The sequence below is a fragment of the Didymella exigua genome (genome assembly GCF_010094145.1).
Source record: "Didymella exigua CBS 183.55 unplaced genomic scaffold M421scaffold_29, whole genome shotgun sequence".
Lineage (NCBI taxonomy): Eukaryota > Fungi > Ascomycota > Dothideomycetes > Pleosporales > Didymellaceae > Didymella > Didymella exigua.
The window spans coordinates 24,013-41,591 of record NW_022984803.1 but is presented as its reverse complement, the minus strand read 5'-3'; the positions used below and the strand labels follow the sequence as shown (position 1 = coordinate 41,591).

Below are 17,579 nucleotides of genomic sequence, written 5' to 3'. Positions count from 1 at the left end.
AATCTTTACGGACCGTGCACCTAGTCCCAAAGGGATCGCACAGAGCCAGCAGCAGGGTGAGGGACGCTCTTCGTGTAATCTTGACGGTGACCGAGACTACCTGAGATATCCAGTAGCCGCGCCACTGTTTACCGCAACTCATATAGCCTACAGGCCCCTCAATTTGGTGGAGGAACCACAAGATAATCGGGATTCTGCAAGGGCCCCATCCGATTTTCCAACGTAGAATCATGCCTGCTGCCCGAGGTGCTTGCACTGGATGCTGATTGCAGGTCCTCACGCTCGATCGTTCGTGCGAATATCGACACCCTGTTCCTGGAATCGGGAAGACGAACCGTGCCATCAGGAACCCGTAATGTACCCTCAGGCTTGCTGTTCACCTCGGTCCTATCCTCTCTTTCACTGCGCTCAATTGCCCAAGCCTCTTTCGTATCGTCATACACTGATCTGAACGTGTCCAACACATTTGAGCTCAAGAATGTCAGTTCAACATCTTCAAGCTCGATGCTGTCCGAATCCTCGTGATAGCGCAGCACTTTTGGATCCAGAGGTATTCCTGCTGGGTGGCCAGCCGCACGTTCCTCAAGCGTTGGCCGGAGCCAGGATGCATAGATTGCTTTCGCACCCGCTGACGAGCGCGGTTTAAGATACAGTTTGACATCGGACGAGTCTGATTCGAGCACCCAGTTCACATCAATCCTGATCGTACAAATGAAGCGTGGCTCATGGAGGTAAATACACAGTCGACGTGGAGAGTTTCTCGGGCGAGCCCCATCGAAACCCCGTACAGGTCGTCCTGCTGCGGACTCTTGCGTCCCGCGGAACTCTCTCCTCATCGATTGTCTTAGCACTGCATCCTGTTGTTCAGCCCAAATCTGGACTGTTGCTGAAGTCATGGTAAACATCTTGCTGCTAGCCTCTGCAGGTGCATTGCCACTTGTCGGTCGAATCTTGCGATAGACTCGGTTTAGCGCTGCTACAGCTGAGCTTGCTCTGGTCAGCTTGACTTGGCTTAGCGGAAAGCTGCCAACAATGTGTTGTGAGGTTAGGATAGACTGCACTTGTCGTGCGTCATCGAGCCCAGAGTCTCCATTGAATGCGAACTTGGCGTTGGGAACGACTGAACATCGTTCGGTGCTCATTACCAGGAGGTCTAGCCATGCGTTCGAATCTCGAAACCTAGCCGGATCCCAAAATGCGTAAAGTGGCAGCATCTTGACACTGCTGTGGGGAAGATTGACATCTTGCGGCACGTGTCCTTGACCCCAACAGTGAAGACGCATGAAGTTGGCCTCGCTCTTTAAGATGGCCAGCCTGCATTCCTCCCACTCTCGGTTTGCCGCTGACCAGTGCCAGAGTTCAATTTTACTCAAATCTGGTTCTCCGAGAACATGTTCGCCAGCTTCAGAGATGATCTGATGCGGCCTTTGCTCGATTGCCCCTGCCGAGGCTCGCCTGAGGGCACTCGACAGGATGTCGACCACCATAGAGATACCCACCCTGTCCGCAACTTTCGGTTTCAACATGCGATTGATCAGGCCAAGAATCTTATTCAAAAATGCCTTACTTTCTTCGCTATTAGCGTAGCGCCCATGGCTGCTTTCAAGATTGACCATGAAGGTTTGGATATCTTTCTTGACCATATATGCTCCACTCGGAACTTCTTGGTAGAAGAATCTCTCGTTGCTGTTTCTTGCCCAATGTGGCATGGCGCGACGTGCTTGGTCTAAGCCAACAAAACTACCGGAACCGGTCAAACCAGCGGGACCCAGCACCATGAAGGCAGTCACCTCTAGCATGATACAGCCCAAAGACCAGATGTCGTAGGCGCGACCGAACTCCATGTTCACGTCGTCAATCTCCGGTGGAGCGTATGCATCAGTCCCAAAATGGCCGCCTATTCGAGGTGTTGTGCCCCTTCGACGCTTTGTGAGCGCAGACTGACCGAAATCTGTTATCAACCAGTTCCCATTCTCCCGCTCGATAAGGATGTTATCTGGCTTCAGGTCGAAGTGGATGCACAGTTGTTCGTCCACAGTGCCATTCGACCGGCCATTTCCAAAGCCGTGTATCTTCTTCAATGCTCTGGAGATTCCGAGCAGCTGCTTCCATGCATCTGCCAACTCGAGCCGAGCATCTCTCTTGTCACTGTAGCCGAAATTTCGGTCGCGAAGAAGATGGTCAAGATTTGTCCAGGCTCGAGGAAAGATGAGATTGACGCTGTCACCGTGACCGTAAGCCTTCACGAGTTTTACGATATGGTTATCTGCAAACTGCTGCACGTAGTCGATGTTGGAGTGCTCCAAGTACTGTTTAGGCTGAGACGTCTCGATGCGCTTCCGCACGTACTCAGTCCTTGAACTTGAATGCTGGACTCGTCAGTGCTGGCGAAGTGTTTGCCACCAAGAGAGTACCCACCGGAAAGCGATTGTATTCGCGCTGGATTCTGAAAGCAAACACTTTTCCATTTGCACCCTCTGACGTCAACTGGCCATTCTCATCACGTCTCTGACCTATCTGTTTTTCCTCGATGAAGGGGAAGACGGCCTTCTCGCGATACAACGAAAATCCGTCTGGTCCCAAATGTGGTACTGAGAACTTGGACAGGCTAGAAGTAAATCTCCGCACGAATCTGTCGAACCCCGCTGCGCTGCGCTGCTGGTAATCTCCTGTAAGAGTCCTCAACCGCTCGCGGGAGAAATCGATTGAGCGCGTCACCCAGGATTCCAGGATGTAGTCGTTGCATCTGTTCTCCAGAAAGCCGATGATGAACAAAGGATGTTCTACGAAGACTAGAAGACCAAATACGCTGTAGTAGGTCTTGGTGAGGTCTTTGGGCTCTGATCCACCCATAATCATGTCCACGTAATTCTCTCGGGCGATGCGACTGTTAAACATTCGCGCATCCTCTCTGCATTGCGAACATGCACACAACAGGATCTCTCGGACCTTTTGTTCTTTGAAATAACTTCGCAACCCATCGAGCGGAAAGAAAGATTTTGGGTCTTGTTCAATCTGCAAGTCTTCCACCTTTTCCTTCGCGGTCCTGCACGTCTCTGGCATCGAACCAGATGCAACTGAGTGTATGAATTGTTTCCAGTAAAGTTGAACAGGATTTACCGGATTTCAATGCTGTGGTATCTGTAACAGCTAACCAGCCGTTTGAGCCTGCTGTGAAAGTTCGAGTTCAGGGAATGGGTATGCGGAGTGGGACGGTACAAGGAAAGGGGGCCAGTGGGCTACCGGTATTGTCCGACCAATTGAGGCTGTGAACGTCGCGACTCGCCACCAGATGCAAATTGCAAAAGCCAAAATGAGGCAAATATGGAGGTATCACAGGTGGACTAGATTATTGACGCACGAGCTTATCAATACGGGCGTGCATACATCAAGCACCCGAATGGCGCACCAAGACATTGCTTGAGCCAATCAAGATCAGAATCGCTTCGTCCCTGCCTTGAATGTGCACACCGGTCTCAGTCTCTTCAGTTCCGCGGCCTCGAAGTCCAGCTCAGCGTTTGCTGCCTGGAGAGTGGTCAGACCTTCTCATCTGCAGACTGTGTTTGTGCCTGCCCGCTCCGCCACCACCTTTTCTTTTTTGGGAGATCAAGGCAAAGCCATGCACCAGATGTCAACAAGAGAAGGACCACTGTCAGCACGGCGAATATCCACAGCTCTGATGCGAATTGTAGTGAGGCTCCACGTTTACTCGAATGCACTGTCAAATACCCCATGCTGAGGAATTGCTAGATCGAGTTAGCGATGACCGCAGATGACGCGAAACGACAACAAACACTCACCGACACGAAAGAGGCTGGAAGATAGATGGAGGTAAGCCAGGTGACTTTCTTCAGCGTGGAAGCGTCCTTTTGAGACTTCATCGTCAGCTTGACCATGTTTTTGGTATCGATGTCTGCCAGCCTGGCCATCTCGTTCGAGTTCTCACTACTCGTCTTCAAAGAGTCAAGTCCACGGAAAGAGATGATGTCCTGCATCTGGCGATACGTTAGCGGTGTACTTCCGTGAGATAATCAAGGTTTACCAGAATGGAGCCACTCTTAGTACGTTCCAGCAGATTGTCAACTCGATTTGATTGCAGCTTCAGCTCATCTGCGAAGAGATCAGCCTCCGAACCTAAAGGAAGCTTGTTCTGTAATCTCTGGCAGATTCCACTGTTGCAGCTCAGTATATAATTTGCTGCATTTATACGGTCATGTATGACCTGCACGTCCTGAAAATCAGAGTACTCGATGGCCAGCACTGGCATATGGTCCAGTTTCTTGCGGCCTTCAACGCGAGACACATGCGCTTTGGAAATCTGTCACCATATCAGCTCAGAACTCCGGGCGAACCATTTGGAAAGATTTACGAAGTGAGCCAATTTTGTCTCCCAGAACGTCAGGTACCATCGCCATTGCCAAGTGCAATGAGATAGAGCTAGATGATGTACACTACGCCAGCTTGGGATACTTCCAGTCTTCGTTTGCGCGTCTTTCAAGCGTTTTTGAAAGCTGATCATCGGGTTCAGTAGTATCAATGTATCATTACCAGCCACAGTATCATGTTGGTGATAGACACCTAATTGGCGGATTGACCACGGCTCGTCAGAGTCGTCACGCCCATGACGCTCAACGTTCTTGAGTAGGTAACACGTCTCTGGTCAACATTACTACAGTTTCCGAATGGTGAAGGCTACACTGACCTGATACAGACCCCGCTTGCCAACTATAACAGCCCCCAAGTGAGTCGCTTGTTTCCGAGGTTGACTTCCCGAAAGCACAGAGGACATCAATGAATGCAGGAAATATGTTCAAATGGTGAATGAGTCGACGCAGGGCACATTCAGAGATAGTCAAGCGTCCCCAAGAGTAAAGCTGCGGTATTAATCTATTCTGGTAAGAACGTTGCGGCCAACAGGGAATTTGCGACTTGCATTATACGTGTACCTTGGAATCGACTTGTCTCAAGGTACGTCTCAAATTGGTCAACCAACGTGAACACCCAGTCTGCAGCCAAATTGCGTCAACACAATCCCAGCGTCCTGCTCTGGTCATTACCTTTGTTACCAACTTCCACCACCTTGATTTGTAATTCATCGTCAGAGACTAAGGTGCGCTCTGAATTTTCCCGCAAGAGATTCTCAAAGTGACTGGTGTCGAAGATGTACGGGTCGCAGGCATGGTCAGACAAGGATTCGTATTGGGAATGCTTCGCCATGATCGAAAGTTGAATGCAAGAAATCGCTGAGGAGTGCAGAGCGACGTCAAGTTATGACAGCTGAATATTGAGTTTGCGATCACTTTCTATGACCTACGGAAGGGTTGGTCGTAACAGTGATCATAACGTTTCAGCGCTTGGCGTGGCTGCACACTCGCCGAGGCATTCTTGGGCTGTGCGCAGACCAAATGGCCGTCAAGGGTGGCTTTGATTTCTCGCTTCTAGACAAACAAGGACTGGTGGTCGGTGCTGTAACTTCGATCCTGCAGCTGATCGAGCTCAGCCTGTTGCTGTTAGCCTAGTCGCTTTACAAGGTCCCCGCATTCCTAGCGCTTACCTCTGTCAACACACGCCAGGCCGTGAACGAGATCTTGTTGTCTCGGGCTTTCTACCTTGTGTCAATGCAAGTGTTTGTCACAGTCGCTAAGACTTACCACGTAGGTCCATTGAGCCCCAAATTCACTCACTCGAGCATTAACGTAGTCTTCAAAGACCCTGTTCTTGATATATCTCCTCATGATTAGCAAAGCATACTAAGAAGCAAGGTAGTATCTGATACCTTCGACTGATTACCTGCACATTGTATTCGCGCACAACAGTATCTGCCATGGTGCCTCCAAACTCGTTGGGAATACGACTAGGCTGAGCTGAGCTGAACTGAGGTCTATAATATGTGACGACGAATACCGATGGGTCTGCTTTTAAGCCCGGCGTAATGCAGGGCAGTTGTAAGCTGACCGATGAAGGGCCTGTATCGGGAGGCATCGATTCACGAGCGGCCTCTTCATTTGGACTTGCGCCAACGCGTATGCCCAGCGATTTGTGTTGTTTGTGGCTGCCTATTGGCGTGCCTGCCTTCAGAAGTATTACGCGAAGTGTGGGCGCATAACGTGGACTGCGGACCTTCTGGTGGGGGCTGAGTACAAGGAACATCAAGCCTTGGAGGTCCTGCCAGCAAATCATGTTCGCCTTATGAATTGCTTTGCCTTGCGCAGTCACAAAGTGGCACAGTATCTATGCTTCCGAAAATTGTACAAATCCCTGAATTTGTTCAAAGTGGTGAAATTTGTCGACCGTGAGTGAGCCATAAACGCAAGGCTGAGGCTAACGAAGCAGTGACTGATAATTGGACAGAACATCTGACAGCCGGTTACAGGTTCAGAGCATCGCTGGTATCTTTGCCTCGAACCAAACACATTTTCATAAACAGTGGACGTCAACTACAGCATGTCGCTCGCACCAGGTCGCAATAAGTATTCTACGACGTCAGCAGACTATGAGCTTGGCCGTCTCCATCGGCAACAAAGTGCAAACGAATCATCAGTGCGGTCAAAGTCAGCACCTGGATCTCGCAACAACTTTGCCCACGATGAACCCAGCCCGGGTCCTAGTTCCATGCACCCCTCCATGGATGGAAACTCGCAGAACACAATTATGTCGACTGACGTATTCAAGACCAAGGCAGAGATTCGTGTACCCCCTGATCTCAACCCGGAACAGGAGAATGCTCGAACAAACTCAGATCGCTCAAGCAATCCCAATGGCAATCAGAGAGCTCAGCGTCGTCACTTTAACGAGCATGAGCTACCGGCTCCTAGCACAAAACTCACCATCCTGGACGTTGCTGCACTCATATTGAATAAGCAGATCGGCACTGGCATCTTCACAACACCCGGAGCAGTATTGTTGTCAACCGGATCGAAAGGACTAAGCGTCGCTCTGTGGACGATTGGCGGATTTTGGACCTTGATATTTCTCCTCATCTACCTTGAGTTCGGTGATGCCTTCCCATATAACGGCGGTGAGTTGGTGTATCTTGATGAGATCTACCGCCAGCCTGAGCTTCTGGCTACGATTCTATTCTCTGGTTTCTTTCTCATGCTCGCGAATTCCTATGGAAATAGCACCCAATTCGCCAAACATGTCCTCGTTGCAACTTTTCCAGACTTGACAGATAGCACGCAACTGGATCCTCGACTTATTAGGTACATCGCCATCTCGGTGATTACATTCGTCTGTCTGATCCACTGGCATTCAAGCAGAGCGGGGCTATTTCTCAACAAACTTGTGGCATGGTACAAGATTATCCTTTTGCTCGCCGTTTTCGTCTCGGGAATGGCCAAGAGTAGTGGCAAGAGGTCAGAGTGGGCCGACTCTGGGAGTGGTGGATCAGCTGCTGACGGCATGACCGGCATGGTGTTGATATTCTACTCTTATCAAGGTACGTGACCCAGCAGAGTTGTAGGAGCACTGCTGACCAGTTGCAAAGGCTGGGAGAATGCCAATTATGTAAGGAATACGAGATACATAAGATTTTGAGTATAAGCTAAACTGATGTAGGTGGCCGGGGAAATCCGTGCTTCAGACCGTACAACATCTAAAAGAACCCTCAACATCGGTGCCACACTAGGTGTGACAGCTACTTGGATCCTCTACGTTCTCGTAACTGTAGCTATCGTAGGGTGCCAAAACAACTCGATAGTTTAGCTTGCATCGCTGACGCATGACCAGTATCGTGTCTTGTCATATGAGGATTTGACTGGGCCGCATTCAGATCTCGCCGTAGCGCTCAAATTTGCGCCCAAAGTGTTTGGAGGCGCCACAGGCCTGAAAATTTGTATGGCAATATCTGCCTTTGGCAATGTTCTTGCGGTCACGTACACTGCGTCAAAAGGTCAAACTTCCGCTTGTTTGTCGGCCGTGGCTTTCTCACTGACGAGCAATAGTCAAACAATCCATCGCCATACAAAGGATACTGCCATTTTGGCAATATTTGAAGGAAGATGATCATACCCCAAAAGGCGCTTTGGCACTGCATTGGATTACGTCTGTTATCTTTCTAGTCGCAGCACCCGTGAGCGCGGATGGGTATAGCTTTGCCGTAGGGTTCTACACCTACGGACATATACTGTTCAGCGGTAAGGTTTCTCACGAGTAACAGTAGCAATTAGCTAACCCATGGTTCAGTTTTTGTTGCCCTTGGATTGATAAAACTCCAAAAGCGAATCAGAAGCTCCGAAGAGCCTGAACACCATAGTTGGAACTACACCTTCTTCCAGTCCAGAGCCTTGTTGTACACGTTTCCCATCATCTTCGCTCTTGGAAATGTTGCCATCTTAGTCTTCTCCGGCAAGACGCACAATAAAGGCAAAATACCTCGATGGTGGTGGCCGATAGTGACCCTGATCATTTTGTTCGCAAGCGCACTGTACTGGGCTGGAATGCGAATACTGAGAATCGAAACCAAGACAATGAACCCTAGCGGTCAACCAAGGACTGTTGGTGACATTGTTGGACTGAGTGTTCGAATTTATCAAGGTAGCGAGAACCTTCCGCAAGAACTAGGACAGGATGTTGGTGAGAAGCTGGCTGCCAAACTGGACGGAAGTCGACGACGTGTAGTCACCACCACAAGCGGCTGGCTTGCTAGCTTGTGCAACTTACTTGACAAGTTTGGAAAGTTTGTTGGTAAGAAGCTGTTCTAGTCTGCGCTATTCATTGTATAACATGGAGTATTTTATCAACAATTTGGATATGAAAATCACAGCTTGGTTCTCTCCAAATATTTGTCTGTGTTTGACATCTTCTACGATAATCTATAGTTATGTCGCTACGAGTTATGCTAATGTACCTGTAATAATGTTTAAAATCGGCTTGTCTATTATGATAGTCGGAAACCAATGATTGAAGCTAAAATCAAAAATCGTTGTCTCCCAAGATTAACTATGATGAGACACTAGGGGCCGACAGTTTATTCTCGGTCCATTATTTGGTTGAGTCATCTCGCATAGTATGTAGGCGTACGAATGTTTGTTTTGGTACAAACTCGTGCATGAGCCGAGGATGTTCAGGGACGGGTAGATCTTCATTCACCTGCAAAATGACTCTGCCCACGGATCTGTGTCGTTCACCGATCTCTAGCCCTACAGTGTATTCGCATCTCCCATGCTGCAATGCCCGCGCGCTACCATATGCTTGTCCGTTGAAAGGGAATGTCGCTCCGCCTTTAATGGCCATCATTGATACCACTGAAAAGGGCCACATGGATACTGACCGGGCAATAATTAGCACACTGTCAGTTTCGGCAAAGCACCCGTTTGTCAGGCCATAAATAAATTCGAAGGTAAACTCTGCTTGCGTCCCGACACAGCAATACTGCTCCAGTCCTTTATAGCCTTATCAGATCCTTCATGGTAGTGGAGTTGTGGCCCGTATGCTATTGGCCTGCAAAAGAAGGCAACAATAAAGATGACCGCACGACCCACGTGCCCAGCTACGCTGCGAACCACGTCAAATGCAGTCTAGACTGCATGCGCAGTCCAGCTTGCTCGAATCATCGTTTGACCGCAGTTGCCGCGCGTTGATCAGCTGAGCGGTAGTCGTTGGGCACAGATGTGAGGTCTTCAAACATACTTGAGAGTGTGCTCCTGCCCCGCGTCTGACCGTCGATTGTGCGGCTGATCGGGCAGTAGCACCGTCATATTATGTGCCGTACATCACCATGAGGCATGCGTCAGCTTCTAACCCACCAAGCTCACACCTGTTCCATACTCCAACCTCAAGTAGCTGCGCTGCCACCTATGGCATTATGCGGCTGATTCGACGCCAGCACGACGGCGAATTCGAGTTCACGAGATATCTGGGCGAAGATGAACTCTTAAGGTATCCATACGCTATTCTTTCGCACACCTGGCTTCTCAGCAACAGGCATGAGGTCACATATGAGGATTTCGTAAAGGGACAACAAGAAAACAAGCCTATCGGCTACGCCAAGATACGTTTCTGCGCAGAAAAAGCAGCTGCAGATGGCCTGGAGTATTTTTGGGTGGACACCTGCTGCATCAACAAGGCCAACAGCGAAGAGCTATATGAGGCAATCACGAAAATGTTTTCTTGGTACAGAAAAGCCTCGAAATGCTACGCATACTTGTCAGATGTGTCTGCTCAGGACTCCTTCGATCCGGTAGTATCTGAACTACTTAGTACACATGCTTGGGAACCAGCATTTCGCGGTAGCCGATGGTTTAACCGCGGCTGGACATTGCAGGAGCTTTTAGCTCCACCCTCAGTTGAGTTCTACTCGGCTGAAGGTATACATCTGGGAGATAGGGCATCTCTCGAGCAATGTATCTATGAAATCACCGGAATACCTCGTGAAGCGCTTCACGGACGCAATCTATCCCGGTTCACTGTCGAGGAGCGAATGAGGTGGTCTAAAGACCGGGAGACGAAGCGCAAAGAGGACAAGGCTTATTGCCTGCTCGGAATCTTCGATGTCTTCATGATTCATATGTACGGCGAGGGGGAACACAATGCGTTCGATCGACTCCGTGTCGAAATTGGCAAGAAGCAGGCGGAGATTACTCGACAAGATCATATCATAGCGGCCTTGCCATTCGCTTCTGGAGCAGCATTCGATTCGCACAACAACGAACACCAACCAAAGTGTCTCCCGCGCACACGTACAGAAATTCTAGAAGAGATCGATAAATGGGTCAATACGGTTGATCAAAGATGCATGTGCTGGCTGAACAGCGTGGCTGGCTCGGGAAAGTCTACTATCGCTAGAACACTCGCGACTCACTACGATAGTTCGGGCAAGCTAGGAGCTAGCTTCTTTTTTTCGAGAGACAGCGGAGACCTCAGCAATTCGATACGATTCGTGACAAGTCTAGCTCGACAGTTGGCGACTAATGTACCGAGCGTCAAACGCTATATTTGCCAGGCACTATCGGAGCAAAGAAGCATATCAGACCTGTCTCTACGCGAGCAATGGAGTCGTCTCATCTTGAAACCTCTGTCTGAGCTGGAAAGGAAGATATGTCCTTGTCCTCTGGTATTTGTCATCGACGCGCTGGATGAATGCGACAACGATAGAGACGCGAGAGAGATCTTTAAGGTACTCGCTACGGCCAAGACGCTAATCAACGTTCGTCTACGAATCTTCATCTCGAGCCGGCCAGAGCTACCAAAACAGTCAGGCTTCAAGAGTATGCCGGAGCTGCAACGACACACTCTTATTTTGCAAGAAGAGCCGCGGACTCGGGTAAACAGGGACATCAAGCTGTTGTTCGAAAGCTACTTCCAGACCATACGGCAAGAATGCGGTCTATCTGACGAATGGCCTGAGTCAAGTGTCGTAAAGGCCTTGGTGGATAGGTCAGGTGGCCTGTTCGCCTGGGCCTCGACAGCATGTCGGTTCATCCAAGAAAGTCCACAGCAGTCACAGAAACATATATCGATGCTGCTAGAAAGAGATCAGTCATGTGTAAACGCTAAACGACAATTGGATCAACTTTATTCAATTGTTCTGCGAAGTGCTATCTCAAGGCAGACAAGCACATCGTCAAACCTGAGCGCAATCATAGGGCCAATCGTCGTGCTTTGCTCGCCGCTTTCCATTGAGGCATTGGCGAAATTACTCGACAGGTCCTTGAGCGACGTGCAGGCAACACTGGCCAGTCTGAGATCGATATTTCGCCTTCCGACTCAAGTTTCTGCACCCATTAGGCTCCACCACACAACGTTTCGCGACTATCTTCTGAATGAGGCTCAATGCACCGTACCAAGCATTTGGATTGACCAGCCCGAGATACACAAGCGATTAGCCGACAGCTGTGTCGATCATATGTCACGAGAGCTACCATTGGCCTTTTTGCAGTTCTCGGGTTCCCACTTCGCGTATGGCAGTATCCATAACGTTCCCGCAGCTGTTGTCTCTCCTGCGCTTCACTATGCGTGTCTTCACTGGATCGAACACTATCGAAGAGGCAGAGCACAGCTCCGTGACAGGGAAAGGGCTCATACGTTTATCGAAAATTCTTTTCACCTTTGGGTTCAAGCCATGAACCTGATAGGAAAAGGCCCAGAGACAGGTACACTACTCAGGATATATCAGTCGCTGCTCACTGTACGTAATAATTCTGTCAGCTCTGTGCGAGAATGTGCTGACCAGAATGGTGTATAGTCTGCTCTGAACGAGCGGCAACTGAAGATGATTGTGATTGCCAGACAGTGTCTCGTTGCCTTGCAACCAGCTGTTCGACGGATGACCGACCAAAATGAACCCTTGGTTACGGTCTCTCCTCCTCTGACCCTGGAGGCATTCGAAAAGCTTAAACCTTCGTCGTGGCATCTTGGTTTGCAAAATGCCGAGGCGAGTACCAACAGCTGGAAAGACATAAAGGACAACAACAACTACGTCAATGATGTTTCCTTTACGCCAGATGGCACACAAATAGCTTCAGGGTCAAACAGCGAGGTAATACGACTCTGGTATGTCAATTCGATGAAAACTGTCCGCATGCTTGAAGACAACTTCACGGAGAAGGTTAGCTCCGTCCGCATATCCCCCGACGGCACCAAATTGGCCGCAGGCTCCGATGATTCCACTCTCAAACTATGGGATCTCGAAACCGGTAAGGTTCTTCAAACTCTTGAGCCAAAAGCGGGCTGGGTCAACTCTGTTCAATTTGCGCCAAGTGGAAACATTTTGGCTTCAGGCTCGATGGAAGGAAAGATTGTATTGTGGGACACTGCAACGGGTCAGAAGCGTACAGACTTCGATAATCAGGGCAGATGTGTCAATAGTGTGAGCTTTTCTCCAGATGGCTCCCTGTTAGTCACTGGCTCCGATGACGATGTGGTCAGACTCTGGACCGTTTGTGATGAATTAGTAGAATTCCAAATGGCTCTTGATGGGAATAATGGACAGTCCATCAACGCTGTCGAGTTCTCCCCGGACGGAACCCATGTCCTCTTTGGATCGGACGACACTACGATGAAGCTGTGGAACATCACTACTGGCAAGCAGACAGTATTTCGTGGGCACAGAAAGAAGGTCACCAGCGTCTCATTTTGCCCAAACCTTCGGGTCGTAGCATCTGGCTCTGAGGACATGACTATCAGAGTGTGGGATGTATTGAACGGAGATCAGTTGCGGACGCTTCGAGACCACAAGAGCGGCCTTAATGCAGTTGCCTTTTCTGCAGACGGGAAACTACTGGCTTCCAGCTCGTTTGACGATGAAGTTAGACTTTGGGAGACCAAGACCTGGAGCTCTACACTTGCGTCAAACGACAACACTTACTCTCTCTGCTGAATTCAAAGTCGACACATTGGCGGCTTTGAACCTGCTTCAGATGGCAGTGGGCGTGTAGAACACGGACAACCAGTCGAATTACGCCGACGACCTCCATTTCCCTGTTTCAATCTCGTTGCGTCGCTACTTCTGCTGATTATCTAGTATAAAGTACGAGCTGACCGCCTTCGTCAGTTTCGAGGATCCCGCATGTTTCCTCTTTGTCGCACATACTCTATACTGCTGAAGGTCAGACTTGGTGCAAGACAAGTAGCGCAAATTGTTAAAGTACGGCGTCTGGCTGTCCTTACATTATTCTTTAGGAGATACGTCACGCATCTTTCTTACGAGATAGGTCATTGGCTCGTTCACCATGGTATCGCGGAGCCTATTTGTCCGTTCTCTATGGCTTCATTTCGTTGGGAGAAATGAGGTATCACACGCGAAACCGGTGGCCTTCCTCTGTTCTATTGATTCTTTGCATTGAATCATTGTCGTGATTCATGGACAGGGCATTGGTTACGTGAGATCAGTTCAGATATCGACAAGATGATTTGAAATATTTGTATATGTGTTACAGTCCTTTTGGCACATTGACTGTTGAAGAAGTCGTGATTGACCCGTCTGCATTGTAAATTGCTTTCGCGACTGCTCCAACGATATCATGATAGTACATCCACGACTCTGAAGCATTTGCTATCCTTGTTATCCGCGCTTCGATTTCCTCATCGATAGGTAAGCGGCTGTCTTTCAAGGCACTTTTGATAGCTGCAAACTTGTCCATGGTCGCGTAAAGTCGCTTATAATAGGGTGACCTGATGGAGTTGTACAAACTGAGTGCGTCGGCTATGGGTATATCTGAGCGGTACGCCCAAGCTAGACTTTCAGTCAACGTGTACACATCCTCCAGTGCAAATCCTGCACCCGCACCAAAGTTGCCGCACAGTGCGTGAGCGGCGTCTCCGATGAGGGCAATATTGCCGCCGAAAGCCATGCTACGAGAACGAGGCCCTGAAAGTAAGGCAAATTCCTGTGTCTCCCCTTTTGCAGCAACGCGAAGGATGTGCTGAACTGGTTCGCAGAAATCCGTGAATTCGTGGAGAAGGTTATCAAACTTGTAAGGTCGACCCCAGCTGACCTGGCCCTCTCCATTCTTTGGTTGGCGGATGCGTGCTGTCACCTCGAAGTCATCGTTGCCTAGTGGGCATGTATAGACATACAAGCCGCTCTTGTGCTTCCAGAAGACAGGGGCCCACGGTATGCCCTTGATCTGTTGAGCATCGGCTTTCCTAATAACCGTGCGATATACGCACTGTCCACTGTAATGTAGAGTCTCGCCTGGAAAACAGGCCTCTCGAATGGACTACGAAGAATTCAGAGTTAGCTTCAAGGGAACCTTCTTGATAGCGGATCTTACTGATCTGATGCCATCAGCGCCAATCAAGAGATCGACCTCATCTTCATGGCCATCATTGAAGAACAAAAGAATCCGGCCGTTCGAAGTTTGCTCGAGCCTGTCAAGCCTCTTGCCGACATGAACACGGGTTTGATCGACGCCTTTTAGCAAAGCAGCTTGTAGCTTAGATCGCGTGAGACGACAGGTCTGATGTTTGGGAGGTACATCGAGTAGGGACTCTGTAGCGCGAATTAAGTCTCCGCTCCTGCCGTTTCTAGTAAAATCAGTACAAACGTCGCAGTGAATCTCGACTTCATGACACTGACCGTCTCTGCTCAACTTGTCCGTCCGAAGGTCTGAAGAAGTCGTCGCAATTGATGTGTTGAGACACGTTGTTCAAATCAAGTAACCTCCAGGTGTGCGGCTGTAACGAAATCCCACCTCCTGTCTCGCTGATTTGGGGTTTCTTCTCATACAAGTCCCAGTGAACGAAGGAAAGGCGGGACAGCTCAAGCGCAGCGCCAAGACCTCCGGGTCCTCCACCTATTATGGCGACTCTCACAGTCTTGTTGTACTTCTCCGCACCCATCTCAATACTTCCAGAATATCAGCATAATCCCTTCCTTCTTCTGTGATCTATATATAGTTTGGCTGCAGTCCGTGCACGCGACGCGTTAGGTACCGTGTTCGTGCGCGCAATGCACGCGGTCGCGCAATGCACGATATCCTCAAAATAGGCTACTTTTTCAACGCGTCACAACACAACAACTTGACTCCAACTGAAGCTGCGCTTGCGCATATAAATGCACTTAAACCTAGAGAGAAACTTGTCTATTAAAAAATTGCAGATTAATACAGTTGCAGTTAGTCAACGTTGTCGCGGAGGCACTGGCAGCAGACAACGTCGCGTGCAGTCAAGGACTCTAAGCAGCACAAACTCAACCTACAACAAGAGGCAGAGCTTGTAAAGTATATACAAGAACTCACTACCCGTCGCTTACCACCTACAAGAGAGATGATACAAAATTTCGCCTCTGCTGTAGCGCAGGAGACGCTCTCTGATAGCTGGGTCACTCGCTTCCTCCACCGTCACAACAACTGCCTCCTGCCACGTTGGGCCTCCGCTATGGACTCTAATTGCCACTACGCCGAGTCATATACTAAGTATAAACAGTACTTTGATATACTCTACTCTAAGATTGATAAGTACAACGTAGAGCCAGAAAACACATACAATATGGACGAGAAGGGCTTTATGATAGGGGTCATTGGGAGGTCAAAAAGAGTATTCAACAAGCGTCAATATGAGAGGAAGGAGGTGCGGCAGTCTATACAAGCTAGTAACTGGGAGTGGGTGACAGTGCTAGCTTGTGTATGTGCTGATGGGAGTGCTTTACCACCTGGTATTATATATGAGGCAGCTGGGCCAGCTATACAATCAAGCTGGGTGGACGATATCAAACCAGAACAGCACTTAGCACACTTCACTACATCCCCTACAGGCTGGACAAACAATAACGTTGGCCTTGCCTAGCTTGAACAGGTGTTTGATTGCTATACTAAGCAGAAATCACGTGTGCAGTACTGGCTCTTAGTTGTAGATGGCCATGGCTCCCATATAACGATGGAGTTTATCAAGTGCTGTGATAATCATCGAATTCTGCTGGCTATACTGCCCCCGCACTCAACCCAGACTCTCCAGCCGTTGGACGTAGTCTGCTTCGCCCCACTGGCTCATTTCTATACTATTGAGCTCACTGAGTACCTACAGCAAAGCCTAGGGTGGCTCCTAGTCAAGAAAGGTGACTTCTTTCTACTATTCTGGCGTGCTTGGGTGAAGAGCTTTACAGAGAGTACTGTATTGAGCTCCTTCAGAGTTACTGGGATATGCCCACCTGATAGCAGCCAAGTACTTGATCGCTTCACCCACGGAACCCCTGAGGCAGCTGAGAGCTCTGATTCGCCTACTTCTGTGTATAGCGGTGACGACTGGGTCAAAGTCCAGAGTCTTATCAAGGCTGCAGTGAAGGACAACAATAGTAGAGAGACCCGGAAGCTTCATCGGACTCTCCACCATCTATCAGTGCAGAATCAGCTTATACACCATAAGCTGCAGGGCCTTAAGGAGGCTGTAAAGACCAAGAACAAGCACAACAAGAAGCCTAAAGTACTGCCTCTGCAGCGGGAGCAGGAATATCGGAGTGAAGTGATTTTCTGGTCACCTACCAAGCGACGTGAGGCAGAGGAGCGTTATCAGCTATAACAACAACAGGAGGAAAGAGAAGAGCTTGCAAAAGTAGAGCAGCGGCAAGCACGCGATAAGAAGAAGCAGGCACAGGAGGGAGAGAAGGAGGAGAGGCGTGTGGCGCGAGAGGAGAGGAAGAAGGTGCAGGAGAAGGAGAGAGCTGAACAGGCAGCTGAAAAACAACGTCAGAAAGACGCCCACAACGCTGCCAAACCTATACAGTTATCTCAAACAGGCAATAAGAGAGCCTCATTACTATCTACACAAAAGAGCAAGCGTCAAAAACGTGTGGTGGATGCCGTGGGTGGTGCTTAAGCCCAGGAGGCCTCCTCAAGCCAACCACCCGTCACGACGTCACGCGGCCGCAGCGTCAGACTGCCAAGTAAATTCAAATAGTATAAATTAATCGCCATACTTCAATTACTACTACACCACAATATTATATATTTACCATTTGTGGGTGGCTGTAGAGCCTCATTTTTGTGAACCCGTTGGGCGCAAAAATCGTGCATTGCGCGACCGCGTGCATTGCGCGCACGGACACGGTAGCGTGCACGGCCTCGTTGTGCACCGCGGCGCGTAATGCACCAACATCAACATTGACGCGTACTTTGTACCCCCCTATAACTCAACACCACGAT

At 49.4% G+C, this 17,579-nt stretch overlaps 6 protein-coding genes and 1 pseudogene across 7 annotated transcripts; 3 read left to right on the top strand and 4 right to left on the bottom strand.

Annotated features, from left to right (window-relative positions):
• Positions 1 to 30: 30 nt before the first annotated feature.
• Positions 31 to 3,404, bottom strand: M421DRAFT_240560 (kinase-like protein). The gene is made up of 2 exons (XM_033588486.1): positions 2,419 to 3,404; positions 31 to 2,369 (listed from the first exon to the last, which is right to left on the bottom strand). Exons 1-2 carry the CDS (start codon positions 3,061 to 3,063, stop codon positions 159 to 161), a joined length of 2,856 nt encoding a protein of 951 aa, XP_033445643.1. The 5' UTR covers positions 3,064 to 3,404; the 3' UTR covers positions 31 to 158.
• A 270-nt stretch (positions 3,405 to 3,674) lies between these two features.
• On the bottom strand, positions 3,675 to 4,099 carry M421DRAFT_423719 (uncharacterized protein). Its single transcript, XM_033593548.1, has one exon. The coding sequence runs from the start codon at positions 3,993 to 3,995 to the stop codon at positions 3,747 to 3,749; it is 249 nt and encodes an 82-aa protein (XP_033445642.1). The 5' UTR covers positions 3,996 to 4,099; the 3' UTR covers positions 3,675 to 3,746.
• A 348-nt stretch (positions 4,100 to 4,447) lies between these two features.
• M421DRAFT_240610 (uncharacterized protein) lies at positions 4,448 to 5,327 on the bottom strand. Its single transcript, XM_033588487.1, has 4 exons — positions 5,058 to 5,327; positions 4,934 to 5,006; positions 4,703 to 4,887; positions 4,448 to 4,636 (listed from the first exon to the last, which is right to left on the bottom strand). Exons 1-4 carry the CDS (start codon positions 5,215 to 5,217, stop codon positions 4,629 to 4,631), a joined length of 426 nt encoding a protein of 141 aa, XP_033445641.1. The 5' UTR covers positions 5,218 to 5,327; the 3' UTR covers positions 4,448 to 4,628.
• Positions 5,328 to 6,192: 865 nt separating this feature from the next.
• M421DRAFT_423716 (uncharacterized protein) lies at positions 6,193 to 8,765 on the top strand. Its single transcript, XM_033593547.1, has 7 exons — positions 6,193 to 6,292; positions 6,352 to 7,438; positions 7,487 to 7,506; positions 7,558 to 7,674; positions 7,729 to 7,891; positions 7,944 to 8,135; positions 8,185 to 8,765. The coding sequence occupies exons 2-7, from the start codon at positions 6,445 to 6,447 to the stop codon at positions 8,700 to 8,702; spliced, it is 2,004 nt and encodes a 667-aa protein (XP_033445640.1). The 5' UTR covers positions 6,193 to 6,292; positions 6,352 to 6,444; the 3' UTR covers positions 8,703 to 8,765.
• Positions 8,766 to 9,097: 332 nt separating this feature from the next.
• On the top strand, positions 9,098 to 13,318 carry M421DRAFT_103125 (uncharacterized protein; the record flags this gene model as incomplete). The annotated part of the gene is made up of 4 exons (XM_033586876.1): positions 9,098 to 9,291; positions 9,880 to 12,127; positions 12,185 to 12,877; positions 13,004 to 13,318. The coding sequence occupies 4 exons, from the start codon at positions 9,098 to 9,100 to the stop codon at positions 13,316 to 13,318; spliced, it is 3,450 nt and encodes a 1,149-aa protein (XP_033445639.1).
• Positions 13,319 to 13,871: 553 nt separating this feature from the next.
• M421DRAFT_94672 (FAD/NAD(P)-binding domain-containing protein) lies at positions 13,872 to 15,282 on the bottom strand (the record flags this gene model as incomplete). The annotated part of the gene is made up of 3 exons (XM_033598224.1): positions 13,872 to 14,660; positions 14,715 to 14,967; positions 15,020 to 15,282. The coding sequence occupies 3 exons, from the start codon at positions 15,280 to 15,282 to the stop codon at positions 13,872 to 13,874; spliced, it is 1,305 nt and encodes a 434-aa protein (XP_033445638.1).
• Positions 15,283 to 16,334: 1,052 nt separating this feature from the next.
• Positions 16,335 to 17,388, top strand: M421DRAFT_398623 (annotated as a pseudogene; the record flags this gene model as incomplete). The annotated part of the gene is made up of 2 exons: positions 16,335 to 16,860; positions 17,017 to 17,388. Coding segments are annotated over 2 exons (763 nt in total), but the record flags the coding sequence as incomplete, so codon positions are not given.
• Positions 17,389 to 17,579: the final 191 nt, after the last annotated feature.